This window comes from Aquarana catesbeiana, linkage group LG04, assembly GCF_042186555.1.
Source record: "Aquarana catesbeiana isolate 2022-GZ linkage group LG04, ASM4218655v1, whole genome shotgun sequence".
NCBI lineage: Eukaryota > Metazoa > Chordata > Amphibia > Anura > Ranidae > Aquarana > Aquarana catesbeiana.
This window is the reverse complement of record NC_133327.1, coordinates 32,352,365-32,372,112: the sequence shown is the minus strand read 5'-3', so window position 1 is coordinate 32,372,112 and position 19,748 is coordinate 32,352,365. Positions and strand designations below refer to the sequence as shown.

Below are 19,748 nucleotides of genomic sequence, written 5' to 3'. Positions count from 1 at the left end.
TAAGCACTGTCCCTAACCTGTCATTCACTCGGCACACCTGAATGACATGGGATCCCATATTTAAAGGGGTTGTAAAGAAAACCACATCTTATGCATTAAGGTGAAAAAACATCCAACAATGACGGCCCCCCCAGCCCCCTCGTTTTACTTACCTGACCCCTCGAAAGTCCTGCGCTCGCTCCCGACATCCTCTTCGCCGCTCAACAGTCCCTTGATGGTGACTCCTCTTCTGGATCCTGAGAGAAGCCTACTGCTTCCAATTGGAAGTGACATGGACACCCAAAAAAAAGGAAAAAATGCTGGGAACCAAGCATCACATGAATATGGCATTCGGTGCAGTTGGGGGGGGGGGGGGGGATAGGGTTTCCCAAAGGTCAGCTATAAAGTCCAAGCGATGGTTTTAGTTTTAGATAGCTTAGGAAACTGTTCAATGTTCTGACTTTTATCTCTGTCTGTGACCCTATTGCGGAGATTTGCCACTGCTTCGTGTCCTTCTAATGCCTATACAAGTACCGGGAGGGAGAGATATGGCTATCACTAGGAGATTAAGAAATGGAGATAAACAGTAGGTAGGCAGAGAGACAATCTAACTTTAATCTCAGTGGGCAAAAGAGCTGTTCACTTAGAGAAAGGATATTAGAAAGGGGAAAAAGAAGATTCCAAACCCTACTCCAGGGTCAACTGCCTCGCCCAAATTTTATCAAATTTCTTTGGACAATTTCATCCCAAATATGTCAGTTTGTAGAGCTTGTAGAGCTGCACTCACTAAAGACTTCCAAAGCTGTGTAGTAGGTGGTTGTTATTGGTTCCATTGGAGGAGGATCGCCTTTCTAGCATAAAATGCTGTATAGAAAACAAACAGTTTTTTCAACTGGGGGGCTTCTAAGGTGTCACAGATTCCTAGCAATAGAGGAATAGGGCTACACAGGACACTTATTTTCCCAATGAGGTTAATGTCATCCACCTCTCCATTCAAAAAGTCCTGTAAGCGGGGACAGGACCATACCACATGGAAGAAATCAGCATTGTCCGAGCCACACTTAGAGCAGACTGCTGTCCTGGTGGGGTAAATTCTTGCCAAGCGTGCAGGGGAGTAACAGGCTCGATGCAAAAATTTAAGCTGGGTGAATCTGTCACGTGCCGGTATTATTAGGGGAAGATATTGTTTTAGGCCTTCCTCCCAGTCATCGTCTGCTAATGTGGGTATATCCATTTGCCATAGTGAAAATAACAGAGACACCCTGGAGATATGAAGGGTGGCCAGTATAGTATAGAGAGCCAAACGAGGTTTATCCTCATCTGGAGACCTAAGTAGACTTTCCACATCAGAAATCTCTAAGAGTATAGGAGGAGAAAATTGGGCCCTAAAAGCATGGCGTAATTGGAGATATCAGAAAAGCATACAGTTTTAAAGATTCTGTCGCCTCTTAAGGTCATCAAAAGTGATCAACCGCCCTTGACATACTACATCACTCAATGTAGTAATCACCATATATAGCCCACAGTCTGTGATAGAGTGAAAGTGAGGGAGCCGTGGGTTACCCCATAACGGGGTATGTGGGGACCAAGACTTTGGTTTCTCAACCTTCGTTTGGACAGTATCCCAGATCCCAAGAGTTGTTTTCATAGAGGGGGTCACATTGAGTTAGGTCTGGGGCCCCGATGAACCAAATTCCATAGATCAGAGTAGGAGCCAAGCAACGCTGCCTCAAGTGAGGAAGCGGAATTGGCCGGCCTCTCAGACAGCCACCATGTAACCGTAACCAGAACAGCCACCCAGTAGTACTTAATGAAACAGGGTAAGGCGGGGCCCCCAAGCATGATAGGCAGTTGTAGGGTAGTTTTTGCCACTCTAGGGGTAGCCCCTTTCCAGACAAATGAAATAATGATACTATTAACTCTCCTGAAAAATATATTTGGTATAAGTATATGTGCCTGTCTAAAGAAGTACGTAAACTTAGGTAACACCGACATCTTAATGAGATTAACTCAACCTACGGGGGTGAGGGGCAAAGATCTCCAAGCAGCACAGCGCTGGGACAAGAGGGAAACTACTGGGTTTAAATTAAGGGAAATAAATTGCCCCAGTTCTTGATGTTTTTAAACTCCCAGTTATCGGAATTGGGAGACTCTTTGCAGCTGCGTAACATGCTGCGAAGGGTCAGCTACCGCGTGAAGAGGAAAGATTATGGATTTTCCCCAGTTGATGCAGACTCCTGAATATTAACCAAACCTGTCTATAACCGCCAAGGCCACCTCCAAGGAAATCCCATTATCCCTGAGGTACAATAGGGTGTCGTTGGCATACAACAAAACCTTTTCTGGAGGGGACTTATAGTTATACCCTGTAGGGGGGACCATAGTAAAATAGCCATGGGTTCAATTGCCAAGGCGAAAGAAAGGCCCCGGGGAGAGAGGACATCCCTGTCTAGTCCCTCTATAGAGAGAAAAAGGAGGGGAAAGAGCAGTTCCTGTACGCACCCTGGCCGTTGGAGATCTGTACACAGCCCGGACCCAGGAAGTAAATGTAGGCCCGAAACCAAACCGGCGCAGGACCTCCCACAAGTATTCCCACTCTATGGAATCAAAAGCTTTTTCAGCATCCAGGGAGGCCACCACGTCGGATCGGGCAACCCTCCTTCAAAGTTTTAATCAACATTGTATGTAGGTGTCACCTCCTACATATATTGCTTATAAAACTCCGGGGGAAATCCATCCACTCCTGGAGTCTTCCCTGACTGTTGAGAGCCCAATGCCTGCCGAACCTCTTCCAGGGTAATCGGGCCATCCAGCCATTCCCTTTGCCGAAGGGGTGAGAACAGGAAAAGTTACCTGATCTAAAAAGTTATGCGGCTCTTCTTGCGAGTACCGTGTTCTAGAAGAGCATAGTTTGGAACAGTAGGAGGCAAAGCAGGCGTTTATACCTGCCGGGTCTATCACCAATGCACCCTTGTCGTCGTTAAGACGAGCTATGTTGGCCACTGGCAACCATTCCTTAGAGATCCAGGCCAAAAGCCTACCTGTCTACTCCCCCTGCTTAAAAATACGCTGTGTTTGGGCCATTGATTTTTCTTTGCCTTAGCAACCCTAAGAAGCATGACCTCCCGATATGCCACCTGCATGTCCTGGCAAGTAATGGGGTTAGAAGTAAGAACATAGTGGGACTCAAGCATTTGGGCTTTAGTTTAAGCTTTTTCTAGAGTGATTGCAGCATTTCTGTGAGCCCTAGCAATAGAGGAATGGTAACAGCCTCTAATGTATGCCTTAAAGGCATCCCAAACATTACCTGGAGAGGTAGTATCATCATTCACCAGACAGTATTCCCTGATCAGTTTAGCCATTTCAAATTCAATGGTGGGATCAGATATTCAGAACCAAGACAGACGCCAAAGTCTATCTGCAGAAGGGATCACAGTTTGCAGGCAACACATAATTGGTGAATGATCGGATATACCACGGGGAGGCACTGAAACCTCCTTGATTTTAGGTAACATGCTGTCGCTAGCATAGATCAGATCAATACGAGACAGTGTGTTGTAAGAAAGCGAGTGACAAGTATAGACTCAGTCTGTAGGGTGCTTCTAGAGCCATACATCCATTAGACCAAAGAGGTTTGCCCATCGAGAAAGGGCCAAGTCAGTAGCATGATCCGAGGACAGCCTATCAAGAGAAGGGTTCGAAAGCATATTTAAATGCGACATAACTGTCTTATTAGGAAACACAGAAACATAAAACCCCATCCCAACCCACCCCACACACCGACAATAGAAAAACAACAAGAGTGTTTTTAAAACCCAAACCTAAAACAAAAAAACATTATTACCTAAACCTTAGGATAGTCTCCTATGGGGCAGTGCGTATCAGGTAGCGCACTGAGTATTCAGTTCTGCACAATGGGATTAATCAAGTCCCCAAACTTTGTTTCCTGGAATCCGTATTCAATAGGGGATCCAGTACACAAGAAGATACCCTTATACAATGCTAAAGGCACAAACTTAGTTACTAAAAAAACTAAAAAGGGGAGAAACAAGGGAAAATATATATATCTATATCTATGTCAGGCAGGGATTACTCTAGTGCTTCAACCCCTCTAGGGAGCCTGCTGCTCCCTACGCCAGCCACCTAGTGGAAGGAACAGTGCAGCATTCATGGTCCATGCTGTACAATAGTTTCAAAACCCTTGCAGAATGGGCACATCTCTAGAGAAATGAAACCCGCAGCTCCATTTAGCCAGTAGCACAACCGGTGTCATCCGTAGGCATGGAATTGGTCTCTCACCAGCCGATGTCCTAGTAGGTCCCAAGACAGGATAGGATCTAGGAGCACAATCTGGGTAACTGCAGAAACTGGAGCCGAGAATACAGTCCAAGCAAATCCAGGTGAAGAGTCAAATGGCCGCAGATACAGTAACAGGGTCTCCACAACGGCAACATCCAGCCTGCACGAGTTCAAGCCACATTGCAAAGTGGGGAGTATGAAAGGATTCTCATCCACTATAAAGGAACGAGGATGATTATTTCAGGGCCACAGGAGTTATTAATATACCATCAGAGCCAGCAGTTTGTAGCACAGTATGGCTGGACATAATACAGTCCTAGGGACCCCGGGCAGACCCTTATGTCAATGCAGCTCATTAATCCTGAGTAAGCAGCAAGGCTAGCACCAGTCAAGCAGCGCAGTTCAACAGACACAGAGGGAGGATTCAGTAAGGCACATCACGGGGGTCAGGTAAAGGGGAAGAAGCGGATCAACCAAAACAGCCCTGCATACACATTAAGTGGGCATGTGGCAAGGATTCAAATTATACTGTGAAGCTCCCTCCGGGGAGGTAAAATAGTGTGTAGATTCACCATCCACCACACGTAGACGGGCCGGAAACAGCATACTATACTTCAACCCTTAGGTGCGAAGCTGGGCTTTAACATGGTCAAATGTTCTGCGGAGATGTTGTGTTTCCACCGAATAATCTGGAAAGATTATAAATTTTGCATTTTCGTGGCGCAGCTCCTCTAGCTTCCTCACCTTCTGCAGCACCAGATCCCGGTCCCGGAAATTTAGCAGGAGGAATATGAAGGTGCGCGATGGGGCACCAGGACGCTTCACACAGGTGGCATCCTGTGGGCTCTCTCGACCACAAATTGAGGAGAAAATGGCGCCGGTAGGAGGAGCATGCACAGAAGGTGTTCTGTGGATGCTGCAGGATCCTGGGCCTCAACACCCTCAGGGAGGCCCACCACTAATAGGTTATTTCTGCGGTTCCTATTCTCGCTGTGCTCAGCGCGGGATTCCAGTGCCTTCATCTTGACTCACAGTGTATGTAGGGAGGCATGATGGTCACGAACCGAGTCCTCGGTTTTCCCTACTCTCCATTCCGCCTCCATAAGTCTGTCTCGAAACTTGTGCATATCCCGCCAGATGAACCTGATCTCCATCTGCATGAGATCAATTTTCATCCTTAGGGTGGTCTGACATCCTATTATGGCTTGCATGAGGGCGTTGAATTGATCATAACTCAGCTGAGGCGAGTCTGCCTGCTCAGTCTGGAATGCCATGGCGGAGGTGTTTTGGGAGTCGACATACGATTTTGGCTAGAGCCAGATTTCCCTTTTCTAATGCCCAAGGTCTGTGAGCAAAAAAGGTCAGTGTAAAAAAGTATTAGATCCCGTTAAAATAGGATAAAAGTGCCAGTGAGGTGCGGAGCTTTATTCACCCATGCCCCCTCTCAGGTCGCCATCTTAACCACGCCCCCAGCATCCTAGTCTTAGTCCGTAGGGTTCAATATTGAGTTGGCCCACCCTTTGCAGCTAGAACAGCTTCAACTCTTCTGGGAAGGCTGTCCACAAGGTTTAGGAGTGTGTCTATGGGAATGTTTGACCATTCTTCCAGAAGCGCATTTGTGAGGTCAGGCACTGATGTTGGATGAGAAGGCCTGGCTCGCAGTCTCCACTCTAATAACCAAAGGTATTCTAAGGTCAGGACTCTGTGCAGACCAGTCAAGTTACTCCACCGCAAACTCGCTCATCCATGTCTTTATAGACCTTGCTTTGTGCACTGGTCCAAATCATTTGGTAGAGGGGGGGATTATGGTGTGGGGTTGTTTTTCAGGGGTTGGGCTTGGCCCCTTAGTTCCGGTAAAGGGAACTCTTAAGGCATCAGTATACCAACACATTTTGGACAATTACATGCTCCCAACTTTGTGGGAACAGTTTGGGGATGGCCCCTTCCTGTTCCAACATGACTGCGCACCAGTGTGCAAAGCAAGGTCCATAAAGACATGGATGCGTGAGTTTGGGGGTGGAGTAACTTGACTGGCCTGCACAGAGTCCTGACCTCAACCGATAGAACACCTTTGAGATGAATTAGAGTGGAGACTGCAAGCCAGGCCTTCTCATCCACCTCAGTGCCTGACCTCACAAATGCGCTTCTGGAAGAATGGTCACACATTCACATAGACACACTCCTAAACCTTGTGAACAGCCTCCCCAGAAGAGTTGAAGATGTTATAGCTACAAAGGGTGGGCCAACTCAATATTGAACCCTATGGACTAAGAATGGAATGCCATTAAAGTTCATGTGTGTAAAGGCAGGCGTCCCAATACTTTTAGTAATATAGTGTATATGTCAAGCCAAAAGCTATTTTTTTATTTTTCATTTTGTCTTACTAACAGAGGCTTTACCAGCCAGGAGGTAAAAATAGGCAACATGGACGCAGACAGAAATAAAAATCTGACTGAGGGTCTAACCTCTCAGCATTCTAATTCAAATCTTGAAAAAAAAAATGTTTTTGCGTTAGATACACTTTAAATATAGAAATATGTGTATCCAGCTTTTGATTCTTAGTTATTGGATTTATATATAGGAACATTCCCAGTGGATACTTACTGTAATGAGGATACGACTGGAATAAAAACAATTCTAGGTATTTCGGTTGTCCTCCCTTAGGTTGTATAAATACATATAATAAAGCTTCTCTAGTGAACACAGTCACCCCCAGACATCCTAACCTCCCACAGGACCCCGCAGTCTGTCTAAGTAAAGGTTCAACCCTTTCTAAAATTACCTAAAAGCTCTACAGAAGAATTCCCCTCTGCACAGTTTACATTCAAGTCAGTAAATTTACTTAAACTTGTTGCCGACCAGCCGGCGGCAGGTTGGCATGGCTGCGCAAATCACCGTAGGCCACTTTAAGAACTGTGGGAGGCAAGCACGTGTCCACGGCGGGACGCCAGAGCCTGATGCGCGTGGCCGACGGCCACGATGTCTGCCGGCCACCCGCGATCGCTCCACAGAGAGCCAGAACTGGGATCTGTCAATGTACCAGACAGATCCCTGTTCTGTCAGGGGAGGAAAGAGAGATCTGCTGTTCCTAGTGATCAGGAACAGCGATCTCTCTCTCCTCCTCCAGTCGCTACACTCCTCCCACAGTTAGAAAAACATCCCAGGGAACACATTTAACCCCTTGATCGCCCCCTAGTGTTAACCCCTTCCCTGCCAGTGACATTTACACAGTAATCAGTCCATTTTTATATCACTGATCGCTGTATAAATGTCAATGGTCCCAAAATAGTGCCAAAAGTGTCCGAATCGTCCGCCGCAATGTCACAGTCCCACTAAAAATCGATGATCACCGCCATTACTAGTAAAAAAAATAAAATAATAAAAATGCCATAAAGCTATCCCCTATTTTGTAGACGCTATAATTTTTACGAAAAAAGATCAACATATATACGCTTATTGCGATTTTTTTTTTTTTACCAAAAATATGTAGAAGAATACATATTGGACTAAACTGATGAAGAAATTTGTTTGTTTTTTTTTTAGTTTTTTTTTTTTGGATATTTATTATAGCAAAAAGTAAAAAACAATTGTTATTTTTTCAAAATTGTCGCTCTCTTAGCGCAAAAAATAAAAAAAAACTGCAGAGGTGATCGAATACCACCAAAAGAAAGCTCTATTTGTGGGAAAAAATGGACATCAGTTTTGTTTGTGTACATCGTCGCACGACTGCGCAATTGTCAGTTAAAGCGACGCAGTGCCGTATCGCAAAAAATGGCCTGGTCGGGAAGGGGGTAAATCCTTCCGGGGCTGAAGTGGTTAATCAATATCATTTAGTATCTCTTTCAGTCAAAAACAAAATGTTGTTGAAGAAAATCTGTTAGAAACCTGGAAATTTCCAGATGAGCACATCATAATGACGTGTAACAGCTTTATTAAAAGGATTTCTGGCAGGGCTTTTTTTCCCAATCAACAGGTGCTGGAACTCGACCCCCCAAAACCCTTCCTCCCATACACACCCTCCAAATCACATCAAATAGTGGAGGTGGTCAGTCAAATTTCACAAACAGTAGGAGGGTCTTAAAGGGGCATTAAATACCAGTATTGCATTACATACAGAGTGCAGAGTTCAGGGGGGTACACACAGAGTGCAGAGCTGCACTTGTAAACACAGAAACTGGACTTCTGTGTTTACAAGTGATTGTGGTGAGCAGGCCCGCCCCCCCCAAAGGGTCTGAGCCAGAGATGGTGGAACTGAGTTCCACCAAGTTCCCCCTGAAAAGAGCCCTCGTTTCTGGTTATTTTTGCCTTCCCCGATTCCTCCTTTCTCCTCATCCACATGCAATTAGATTTTTGGGGGGATTTTTTAAAATCAAGAAAAGCAATATTACATTTTTAACTAAAATCTCTTGTATTACATACCTTTTTTTAGACCCAGTGGTGTCATCAATGGGTCTCTGTACTTCTCTATACAATGCAGGCAGATCATGAGTGGTGGGAGGGGCCAGCAGAGTACTGTACATGTCTTTCTGAAACATCACAGCACCCTGCCTCAGTACTCCTTTGAAGAGCCCTCAGCCCTGATGCAAGCAGAGGGAGGGTTGCGAGGAATTACTGTATATGACTAAAATGCATTGATGGGTGGGTGACAATCTGGAGGAGTGGGTTGTTTTTGCATGTTTTTGCCCTAGGTAATGCATACCGCCCACCTTTTTGAGATGGGAATGAGGGATACCTATTAGAAAAAGTATGTGGGCTTAGGACACACCCCCTGCCACTCCCCCTTAAAGGAGAATTATACAAAAAAATTATTAGTTAAACTCACAAGTGTTTTTTTGTACTACTACTATTCTTTTATGCTGGCTTTTGACATTTACAAATACAGCAATTTAGAAATTGGATGAAATGTTTAGCACTGGGAAACACTTTTTTTTTTTTAGAGATAAATAGTGTATTTTTTACACAACTATATAGATCAGACCAAAACGAGGGACAAATGAGGGAGAGAGAGGGACAGAGGGACTTTTTTCCAAATCAGGGATAGTCCCTTGAAATCAGGGACAGTTGGGAGCTATGAGTAACGCCATATGATGTTGCGCCTCTACGATTGAAAGAACTGAAATCCATGGTATGAAAGGGGTGGGTCAGAGGCAGTCAGGCTGGGAAGGAAATGTCTAGATCCCTGGTGCCCAACGTGCAGCCCATGGACACTTTTTTGTGTGGCCTTGGGGGCCCTGTAGACACTAATCTGTATTACATCTACAGCCTCTCACCATCCTGTCTACATTCTCTGTCCATTTATTTTACTATGTCCACGGTCTCCAACCATCTCCTGTACAATGCCCGCAGTCTCTGACTACCTATTGTATTATGTCCAGAGTCTCTGACCATCTCTTGTATCATGTCCACAGTCTCTGACCATCTCTTGTATCATGTCTACAGTCTCTGACCATCTCTTGTATCATGTCTACAGTCTCTGACCATCTCTTGTATCATGTCTACAGTCTCTGATCATCTCCTGTACCATGTCCACAGTCTCTGACCATCTCTTGTATCATGTCCACAGTCTCTGACCATCTCCTGTACCATGTCCACAGTCTCTGACCATCTCTTGTATTATGTCCACAGTCTCTGGCCATCTCCTGTACCATGTCTGCAGCCTCTGACCATCTCTTGTTTTATGTGCATAGTCTCTGACCATCTCCTGTACCATGTTCACACTCTCTGACCATCTCTTATATTATGTCCATAGTCTCTGACCATCTCCTGTACCATATTCACAGTCTCTGACCATCTCCTGTACCATGTCCACAGCCTCTGACCATCTCTTGTATCATGTCCACAGTCTCTGACCTTCTCATGTACCATGCCTGTAGTCTCTGACCATCTCATGTATCATGTCCACAGCCTCTGACCATCTCCTGTACCATGTGCATGGTCTCTCACCATTTCCTGCACCATGTCCCCAGATATTTTAGAGGAGACACCAGTTTCATTCCTGTTGTGGCTCCTGGATAGGAAGCAGTGGCGGCCCGTCCATTAGGGGAACACAAGCACCGCCTCCTCTATCCATGCATCTGGCCCCTTAATCTACATGCATGGCACTAGATGAATGGTTCCCAATAGGGGGGTGTTTTTTTTTAATCACGTGATTAGTGCCAGAGGCTCTAATAGACTTCAAAAAAGGGTGGGGGTGGGCTCAGGGAGCAGAGGGTGCGGCTGACCACGACCGACCCCTCCAAAAAAAAACACCAACCGCCACTGATAGAAATTCTAAAAGAGGTGAAAAAAATACAATTCAGTTGACTTCTGTAGGAGAGGTAGGCTGTTGCATTAGAGTGAACCTGTACCTGTATAATGGGCAGTTTAAAGGGATCTGTCTGGGTATAAATAAAGAAGTGGTCACTGCTGGCTTGGTTAAGAAGGCCAAAACTTTATCCTCCTTCCTGTAATGACTATGTGGCCAATGCCAAGGCTAATGACACTACCACTGGTCCCTGCTGGATTCTCTCTAGGACTACATGTAGAATAGAATACACCTCAGTGCCACAGAGAGCGAGAACACCACAATAGAGGTTCTATCCCTTCCACACACCACTGAAAACTAAAGCTGGGTCTAGTTTTGTCTTAATTTACTGCACCTGTTGCTTGATGACCCCATACATAACATACATATATAAATGTAACACCTTCCCAGTCCCTGGGTATGTTGTCAATGCTGAGGATTGATTTCCTGCTGGAGGTGACAATGGTGACTTTGGTTCCATTGTAGACCTCCTTTGCTTCCTCCCTTATCAGGTTCACCATAAACCATCGGACGTTGGAGACATCTTCTGTGGAGGAGAATTCCAGACATACGTCACTTCCAGGGATAACCGAACTTGGAAATAGTGTCACTCGTCCTGGGACTGCACAATGAAAGAGGAGCAAACAATATTGACAACAGCCAATGGGGTTATTAATACATGTCACTGTAATAATTATAGCTACTCTATATATGGTAACACCGTTGTCTGATGTGGCAATGTACAAAATACACTATATGGTCAACGATTTGTGGATGCTTCTGCAAATGATTGAGTTTAGATGTTTCCAGTGGAGGTTATTGTTAATTCATCATCATACAAAGACATTTTAAACAATGGTGCTCTTCCAATCCTGTTGTAACAGTTTAGGGGAGGTCATGTTCTGTTCCAGCATGACTTCACAAAGCCAGCTCCATAGATACATGGTTGTATGGTTTGACCAATTTGGTGTGGAGGAACTGAAGTGGCCTGCATAGAGGCCTGACCTCCACTCCACTGAGCACCTTTGGGGTGAAAATAAATGCTGATTGAGAGCCAGGCCTTATTCCAACATTGGTTCCTTGATCAAGACCTTGTAAACTTTGGGTGCTGCTCTAAGCTTTAAGAGAGTCTGTCCCAGATCTACATACACATGTGGAGTAAGGAAGATGGGACGCCCAGGTGAGAAAAGAGGAAATCAGCTTCAGTCCAACTCCTCCCAACACATGGTACTGATGCGTTACGCCCCACCTTCAGGGCCTAATCATAGGGGTCATGGCGGCGTTCCATCTTCCTTTCTCCACATCAGTACCTGACCTCACAAACGGGCATACATTCCCACAGACATCATCGAAAATCTTGTTGAAAGCCTTCCCAGAAGAGTGGAGGCTGGTATAAGAAGTCAACTCCAAATTAATGTCTATAGTTTTGAATGGGATGTCCAACAAACTTATACACCAGTGGCCTACAAATTGTGGCCTGGGAGCCAGATGTGGCCCTTTGCTTGCACCATTCCTCCCCACTGACACCATCAATAGGGTGCCATTCCTCCAACTGACACTATTGATGGAGAACCATTCTTCTCACTGACACCATCGATGGGGCACTATTTCTCTCACTGATTTAAAAAATGGGGCATAGTTAACTCCCACTGACACCAGGGTATATTCTACTCCCACAGACCACAGTCTGGCCCCCTAAAGCCTGAAAGACAGTTAACTGGCTCTTTGTTTAGAAAGTTTAGAGACCCTGTTATATATAATAGGTTTGATGCCCAGTTGTCCACAAGCCTTTTTGGCCATATAATGTAAGTGCTACAAACAAAGGTAACTAATGAAAATACACAGCGAAAAAGGATGCATATGAGGTTACATCTCCGAGAAATAATCATTAGGGGTTGTGAGGCACTGGCTTGCAGGATTGTGGGTGGCATATAGGTGTCACCTAGATTTATCACCTACACATCCTGAGAGGCTTCAAGGTCTATTATGAATGATATAGAAAAAGCAAACTCTGTATTTTTTTCAGAATCTTAATAAGTCCTGTTTTGGGTCCTGGAGCCTGGGGACTTTGTAGAAGTTTGAGAAGGATTAAGCCTCCATTCCCAGGTCAATATCCTGGCAGCCAGACCTCATTATTAGTCTCAGCTGTCCAAAGGCCTTTATATATGAGCTGACTGATGCTCAGGGCTCTTTCTCGCTCTGTTGTGGGAGCCTGCTGCTGGGTGAAAAAGCTGACAACTGACAGAACACTAAAAGATAAAAGAGCTGACTGTTTGTTTTGCAGGGGTCTCAAACTGGCGGCCCTCCAGCTGTTGCAGAACTACAATTCCCATGAGGCATTGCAAGGCTGACAGTTACAATCATGATTCCCATGGGCAGAGGCATGATGGGACTTGTAGTTCCGCAACAACTGGAGGGCCGCCAGTTTGAGACCCTTGGTTTAGGGGAACCGATTAATGGAACTGACCTGAGTTTAATTAATGGCTTGGATGAGCAGATGTTTTGTTTGTTTTATTCTATAAACTTGCTGTGCAACGCCCTCCTGCATTCAGACTATCTTTATTTGCTGCCTTGATGAACAAAAGTGCAAGACAAACCTTCTTGGACTATTCCTGAGTGTATCAGTCTCGTTCGTGGTTTACTGCTGCTAGTAAGAGTTCAGCTTATCTCCCTTTAAATGGTTTACCTTCTCCTTTGTGTCAAAGGAAACATATAGTGTCTAATATTTTTGGTTATTATTGCAGGAGCCCGGGTTTGTGCACACAGCCACAGCCGGGAAGCCTGTGACAGGCTGTCAGTGGCTGCAACTGTCTGCCGGAGTTCAGATGTATTCACAAATGGAGAGATTATCTGCATTTAGGGACAGATGATCGCCCCTGAAAGCAAGAAGCTAGCATCTAGGGGCAATCATCTATCCTTAACTGCAGGTAATTGCTCCACGTGTAATTACATTCAGCCACTGGTGGACAGCGGTGGCTGCTGTCAGTCTGTCATTGCTTTGTACCGGCTTCCTGGCCGGGACTGTACGCACACACCTGCGATCTTGGCTACAGTTTTCTGAAAGATACTTGATGCACCATGGCTGATTTGGTCGTGATTATACACCTACTTGCTGGCAGCTCTTCACAATACACGGCGCTGCTGGAATTCAGGTGAGTGCAGACACAGTACGAGTCGATCTCCAGCAGGATGTGACATGACTGGAAGGATTCACACTTGTCCATGTCGAAATGGAAGCCGGGCTGGCAGGAACACTGGGTGCCCTCTTGTCTCTTGGTGCATTCTAGGAGACAAATAACCCTTCCATCAGGCACAATGTACACCGTCTACACATGACCAGAAAATCCATTGGGGAGAGTGCAAGGCCTATGTAAGGGAGCAGAGATGGAATTTCAAGTGAACCTGTCAGGATAGAAATAAGATGCCTTTATTGATTTGGTTTTAAACTTGGAGACTCCAGGTGACCATACACCATAAAGACTTCGGGTGCTGCTTCAGATCTCCATCACAAGTTCTGGTAATTCTTACTGAGAAGGGTGCCGGACTGGAGATAACCTATCCCTGCTCTATACACATTCATGAGGCAAACAGAAATCCAAACCGCTGCACACCAGAGAAAGCTCAGATATCAGACAGATGAAAAGCCGCTTTAGTCTTCCTCCATCCGGGCCACACCCACCAACGCATTTCGCCCTGCCCACAGGGCTTAGTCATGAAGACTTAAAACTGGAAACTAAACATACAGCTGAAACATATATGGTGGTTGTTTTACACGCTAAAGGATTTTTATTTCTGTCCATCCAGTCTCAGGATTTACACAACTCTGCCACATAGCACAGCATGCCATTATTAGCAACAGTTGAACACACATGTTACAATGATTGTACAATCTCCTTTATTTTTTAACTGTATAATGGGAGGCCCTATGTGAATGAATATAAACTGAAAGGATTGTTTTGGAAGTCCCTCACAATATAGAGCTGTCGGTAAATTCAAAGGAGGTTGCACAATCACATTGCAACGTTGTGTGGCCAGCCCAAAGTGGCATCAATATCCATAAATGTCAATCACATCATCAACGGGTGCTGTTGATTCTGCAGCAAATCAACTTGCTGCTCGTTTATGTTGCAGCAGTAGGCATATTTACCAGCATTTCAGTTTCTGTTCCCTGGACACGAATTAACCTCGCCCACTGGGGTTGATTTACTAAAACTGGAGAGTGCAAAAGCTGATGCAGCTGTGCATGGTAGCCAATCAGCTTCCAGGTTTTATTGTCAAAGCTTAAATTAAAAAGCTGAAGTTAGAACCTGATTGGCTGCCATGCACAGCTGCACCAAATTTAGCATTCTCCCATTTTAATAAATCAACCCCACAGTCTGTCTCAGGCCCACCTAGTGACCATCTGGTCCAACCCAAACTCCACTTGCTGGACTGGCCCACTTAAATCCACCTCTAATTACTTGCACCTGATCACCAATATAAATGCCTTGCTTGGATATTCAAGTAAAGGTGACACTGTGATCCCGGTGGGACACCACCCAGGACATAGCATCATGGGGTCAAAGATGCGGGACTGTCCTGGTAAATTCAAGACAGATGGAATTTTTGCCTGGGTCTCCCATGTCCACCAGGATGAAGGAGCACAAAGTGGCCAAGAAAAGGAACAGGGAATTCCCCATGGCTCTGTGGCCATGATGGATGATTGGAATTCTTTGAGTTACAAAGAACCTCCGCTAAATACATCTGTAGGGAAAAGCAATTGGGCCCTTTTTTCTGCATGCTGTCCAATTTTAATTATTTAGGTATAACATATGTAGCGCTGGTAGATTTGCGATCTACCATCTGATAGGTAAATTTAGTAACTTGTTCGTTAGGGAAGTTAGATTTGCCTCTGTTCCAGCTTGGCTGACGTTGCGTGTGTGTTTCCATAATGAGCCGGTGGGGGTCGCTGTTACCGCTGGCTAGTGTTGGAAAGGCAACCTGTCAAAGCGTATGGGTGCTCCTCTGTCCTGGAGAGGACTCGGTGGAGGTGGTCCTCCGAGTTGCATTCTGGGAGAAGGTATTTATGGGACAGATGCCATATTTTGGGGTTCGTTTTACAGCCACCTGCTGGCCCTCCTGGGCGACAGGTATGCGTTAGAGTGCTACCTCGTGGTCCTCCGTTCCGGAGGCCCACGTCGCTGCGGCGTGTGAGTGGGCGCAGAAGCTTGTCTGGGGCCTACCACAGCAGCCGAGGAATGGTCCTAGGCTGTCTATCCAGAGTGAAGAAGCTGGACAACCGAGGAGATCCCAGGGGAGGACCCGTCATGGAAGGACCATGCAGAGTGCTGGTCTAGAGAGGGGCCTGGTGACTCGGTTGGAGGATGTATCCTAAAATAACTTTACAGCATAGTGTTGCCGGGTTTGGCTTAAAGGTTCAAGCACTGTGACTGACTTTCACCACAAAACCAATACATCCTGTGGCAGAGGATCGTACGGGTTCATCCCAAGCAAGTCTGTGGCAAAGACTTTTGTTCGTGCTACGTACTGGCTGCTAGGCAAGTGAGAGAGAGTGTGTCCCACGAGGGGAGCGCATTCTACTATAATCTTCAACTCTAAAGGACATTTGTCAAGAATCCTACAGAAAGGTATTTGAGCTTTCCCTGCAGTTTCCCTTCTGCCTCTTTCCTGCTACTTCATTCGTTAATTGTTCAATAAAGCATTGAAAACTTACTCAAGTGTTGGTGCTTGTATCGTCCGGGAACCCTAGACCCGGTGACGGTGAAACAGAGGGAACGAGAGTGAAGGTAACAAGCCCGCTTTAAACCAGCAGCTCCGCGGAGAGTTATTGCTACACATAATCAGAGGTTAAAGTAAACCAGCCATATATCTGGGCAATCACTCTGAGCATATCATCAAAATATAGTAATTAGCAGAAGCTACCTGGAAATAAATAGGTCAAAATGATCAGTTGATCCCAAGACAGGCAGGTGAAGTTATATGCAAATTTTGACTGCTCAGGTAAAGCTGACCTCAGCCCTGCCTGTACCTCCTCCATTGCCTTCCTGTTGGTCAGTGAGGCTACCAGAAAGGGAATGGAGGTGGGAGGGGGGTGAGACCAAGCATAACGTTTACAAGAAATGTGGAGGTTTGTCTCTAACTTCAGCTGCTTACATCTCTGCATCTACTGATTGTTTTTGAGGTGGCACGTAACACCAACTTTTTACAACTCAGTGCTGCTGATCAGTGCTTCCTTCAGCCACTTTTCACATGCATTCTCCTCCAGCGTGAGATTTACATCGCTGCTCTGGACTGGCTTCCTGATGGTGCCTCCAGTGGACCATACCTGCGCAATTAAACTATAAGTGCAGCGCTAAAAACATATCCGATTCTAACATCCAATTTTGGAACGATAATACAGTCCTTAATAGAGTAAAAGTCCTTTCCAGAGTAAATCCAGAAGTGCTCAGGAGAAACAGTTGCACAAACAAAAAGCTGGGTGCTTCAGAGAAAAGGAAAGGCCACCACCCTCACCCGATCACACTTCCTCTTACTGAAGGGTTAATGATGTTTCTATGCTGTTTCTATTCTGTATATTTCCATGTTATTCCTATTATCTGAGTTTGACTTGGAATGTGTTTGCTTGCTAGAAATGTTTAGGCTAATAGATTAAGTGTGGCTGGTTTGTTGTGAGAACATTCTAGCTTGTACTTTTTACCGAAAATATTATGGGACAACACGTCATATGGAGGTAAACACCTTTTCTTAGAATTGTCATCCTTTTTCTCTGTAACCAAACCCTAAATGTATTGTAATCCATCCTTCCTTTATTTTGTATAAACAAAGGGATATCTTCCTTAATAAATGGACATATTTTGATCTCATCTTGTGTGGGTGTCAATCTGTGTCCTCGGGATCCCGACGGAAGTTATCCAGCTGTCCGGTTCAAGTCTCTGACACTTACCATCAAGTATAGACCCTCACAAAAGAAGGCCAAATGCACAGTGTAAGAACACTCCTGAGAAGGTGTCCCGTGAGGATGATTCACCAATCTTCTCTTGAGACACACTCTTAATCTCCCGATTAGCTTCTCCGAGGACTTCCCAATAGTATAGAAAACAGTGAAGAAAGCATCTCATAGTGTAGTAATTTCAACTCAATTTATTAGTTAAAAAGTATTGCCCTCATTTCAGTAAGATAAAAAAACAGCATGTCTGTAAATCACACCAGCGTTACCAACCAGCAAGATGGCCGCCATGTACCGATGCGCAATGACGTCACACGTTTTTAACTCCTCCCAGGAGGAGTTCAATAGTGAGTGCCATACTTTTTAACGAATAAATCTAGTTGAAATTACTACACCATGAGAGTAAAATTGATTTCAAATAGATTTTGAATAGAATTCAAATAGATTTCAAATTGATTTGAATTTTCCAAATTTGGTCGAATTGAACTAAATTAATTCCAAAAACGAATTAAATAAATTTAACTAATTTAACTAAACAAATTTATGTAAATAACAAATCAATTCGAACACGAACAAACAAAATGAATTCTGAAAACAAAAAAAATGAAATAAACGAATTTATATAAATGACAAATCGAAACAAAACAAATGTTTCCTTCTGCACATGTCTAATCGCTATACATCCACGTGTGTGACCTCAGCATTACACAGGGATAAAGCTGACCTGTTGATGTCTGAATTCTGGCGATCTCGATGGCAGAGTTCACATCAGTCAAGTTCCTGCTAGTCAGTAATGTCTTCACAAGCTGCAAGTTTTCTGCTGCTCCATTTTGAGGGATAATTTGTATGTAGACAGTAGCGGGGTATCCACCTGTTGGCAATGAGCGATAGTAAAATGTCTACATTTGTGTACAGTGCACAAATCCTCACCCACAATCTGCTGGCTTCTTAGTTTATTTTAGGGAAGGTTGCCAGATTTTCAAAATGAAATACAAGTATGCCCTACTGACCCCACCCAGTTTTAATCATACCCTCCAAAATCACACCCACATTTGTGGCCACAACCACAAAATCATGCCCTCATTTTTAATTGGTCAGAGATTTTTGGAACAAAATAATTAAAAAATATATTTGGAATAAAAAATTAACGTGCGTTAACGTGTGTGTATTGACACACCACAATGTGTGGTGTCGAGTTGGCCCAAGGGTACTAAAGTCAGGAGACCATAATGACAGCCAGGACACTAATAATACTCAGAAGGGTACAATGGGGGTTGTTTACGAAAGGCAAATCCACTTTGCACTATAAGTGCAAACTACAAGTGCAAAGTGCACTTGAAATTGAACTGAAAGTGCACTTGGAAGTGCAGTCGCTGTAGATCCGAGGGGGACATGCAAGGAAAATAAAAAGCAGCATTTTAGCTTGCACTTGATTGGATGATAAAATCAGCAGAGCTTCCCCTCATTTCAGATCTACCCCTCAGATTTAAGCGACTGCACTTCCAAGTGCACTTTCAGTGCAATTTCAAGTGCACTTTGCACTTGTAGTACATAGTGGATTTGCCTTTCGTAAATAACCCCCAATATGTCAGTAATTGTAGCCTCCATACTTCCTTGGTATGGGTTTCCCTTAAAGGGTACGTAAATATAAAAATACTTTATTATACAGAATTTATTATTATTATGCAGGATTTATATAGCCCCAACAGTTTGCTCAGCACTTTACAACAGCATTAGGGCAGACAGTACAGTTACAATACAATTCAATACAGGAGGAATCAGAGGGCCCTGCTTGTTAGAGCTTACAATCTGGAAGATGGTTATATTCTTTCTATTTTATTCTATTCTATTGTTTTATTCTATTCTAATCTATTCTTTTATACTCTATTTGAATTCAAATTTCGGAAGAAGGTTATATTCTATATTATTCTATTCTATTGTTTTCTTCTATTCTTTTCTATTCTATTCTATACACTTTTTTAGTTGGTGACATTTTGGTGTTGGTGACATTTTGTGGATTACCTTAGTGTGGATTGCTGCTGAATTTTAATAGTATTTACAGCCTAATCAGTTATATACTGTATATATCTTTGTACATTTTTCCCTGAAATTATCTACAGTGTTCTATTCTATACTAATTATTTTGATTACAGAGCACCTCCTGGCCTCTGCAACCACAGCTGCCAATCATGAAAAGCACCATGACAAATAATTTACTTATAGGTTTAATATTTTATATAT

The 19,748-nt window shown here is 44.3% G+C and overlaps 1 protein-coding gene across 1 annotated transcript in view; it reads right to left on the bottom strand.

The window, feature by feature from the left end:
- The window catches only part of LOC141141146 (adhesion G-protein coupled receptor F3-like), a 30,312-nt gene extending 16,527 nt beyond the window's left edge, over nucleotides 1-13,785 (bottom strand). Inside the window, exons 1-2 of the mRNA XM_073628851.1 lie at nucleotides 13,671-13,785; nucleotides 10,965-11,183 (exon numbers count right to left, since the gene is read on the bottom strand). Of these exons, the coding sequence (XP_073484952.1) occupies nucleotides 10,965-11,183; nucleotides 13,671-13,785 (334 nt within the window). The remainder of the gene's footprint in view (nucleotides 1-10,964; nucleotides 11,184-13,670) is intronic.
- Between the last annotated feature and the right edge of the window lie 5,963 nt (nucleotides 13,786-19,748).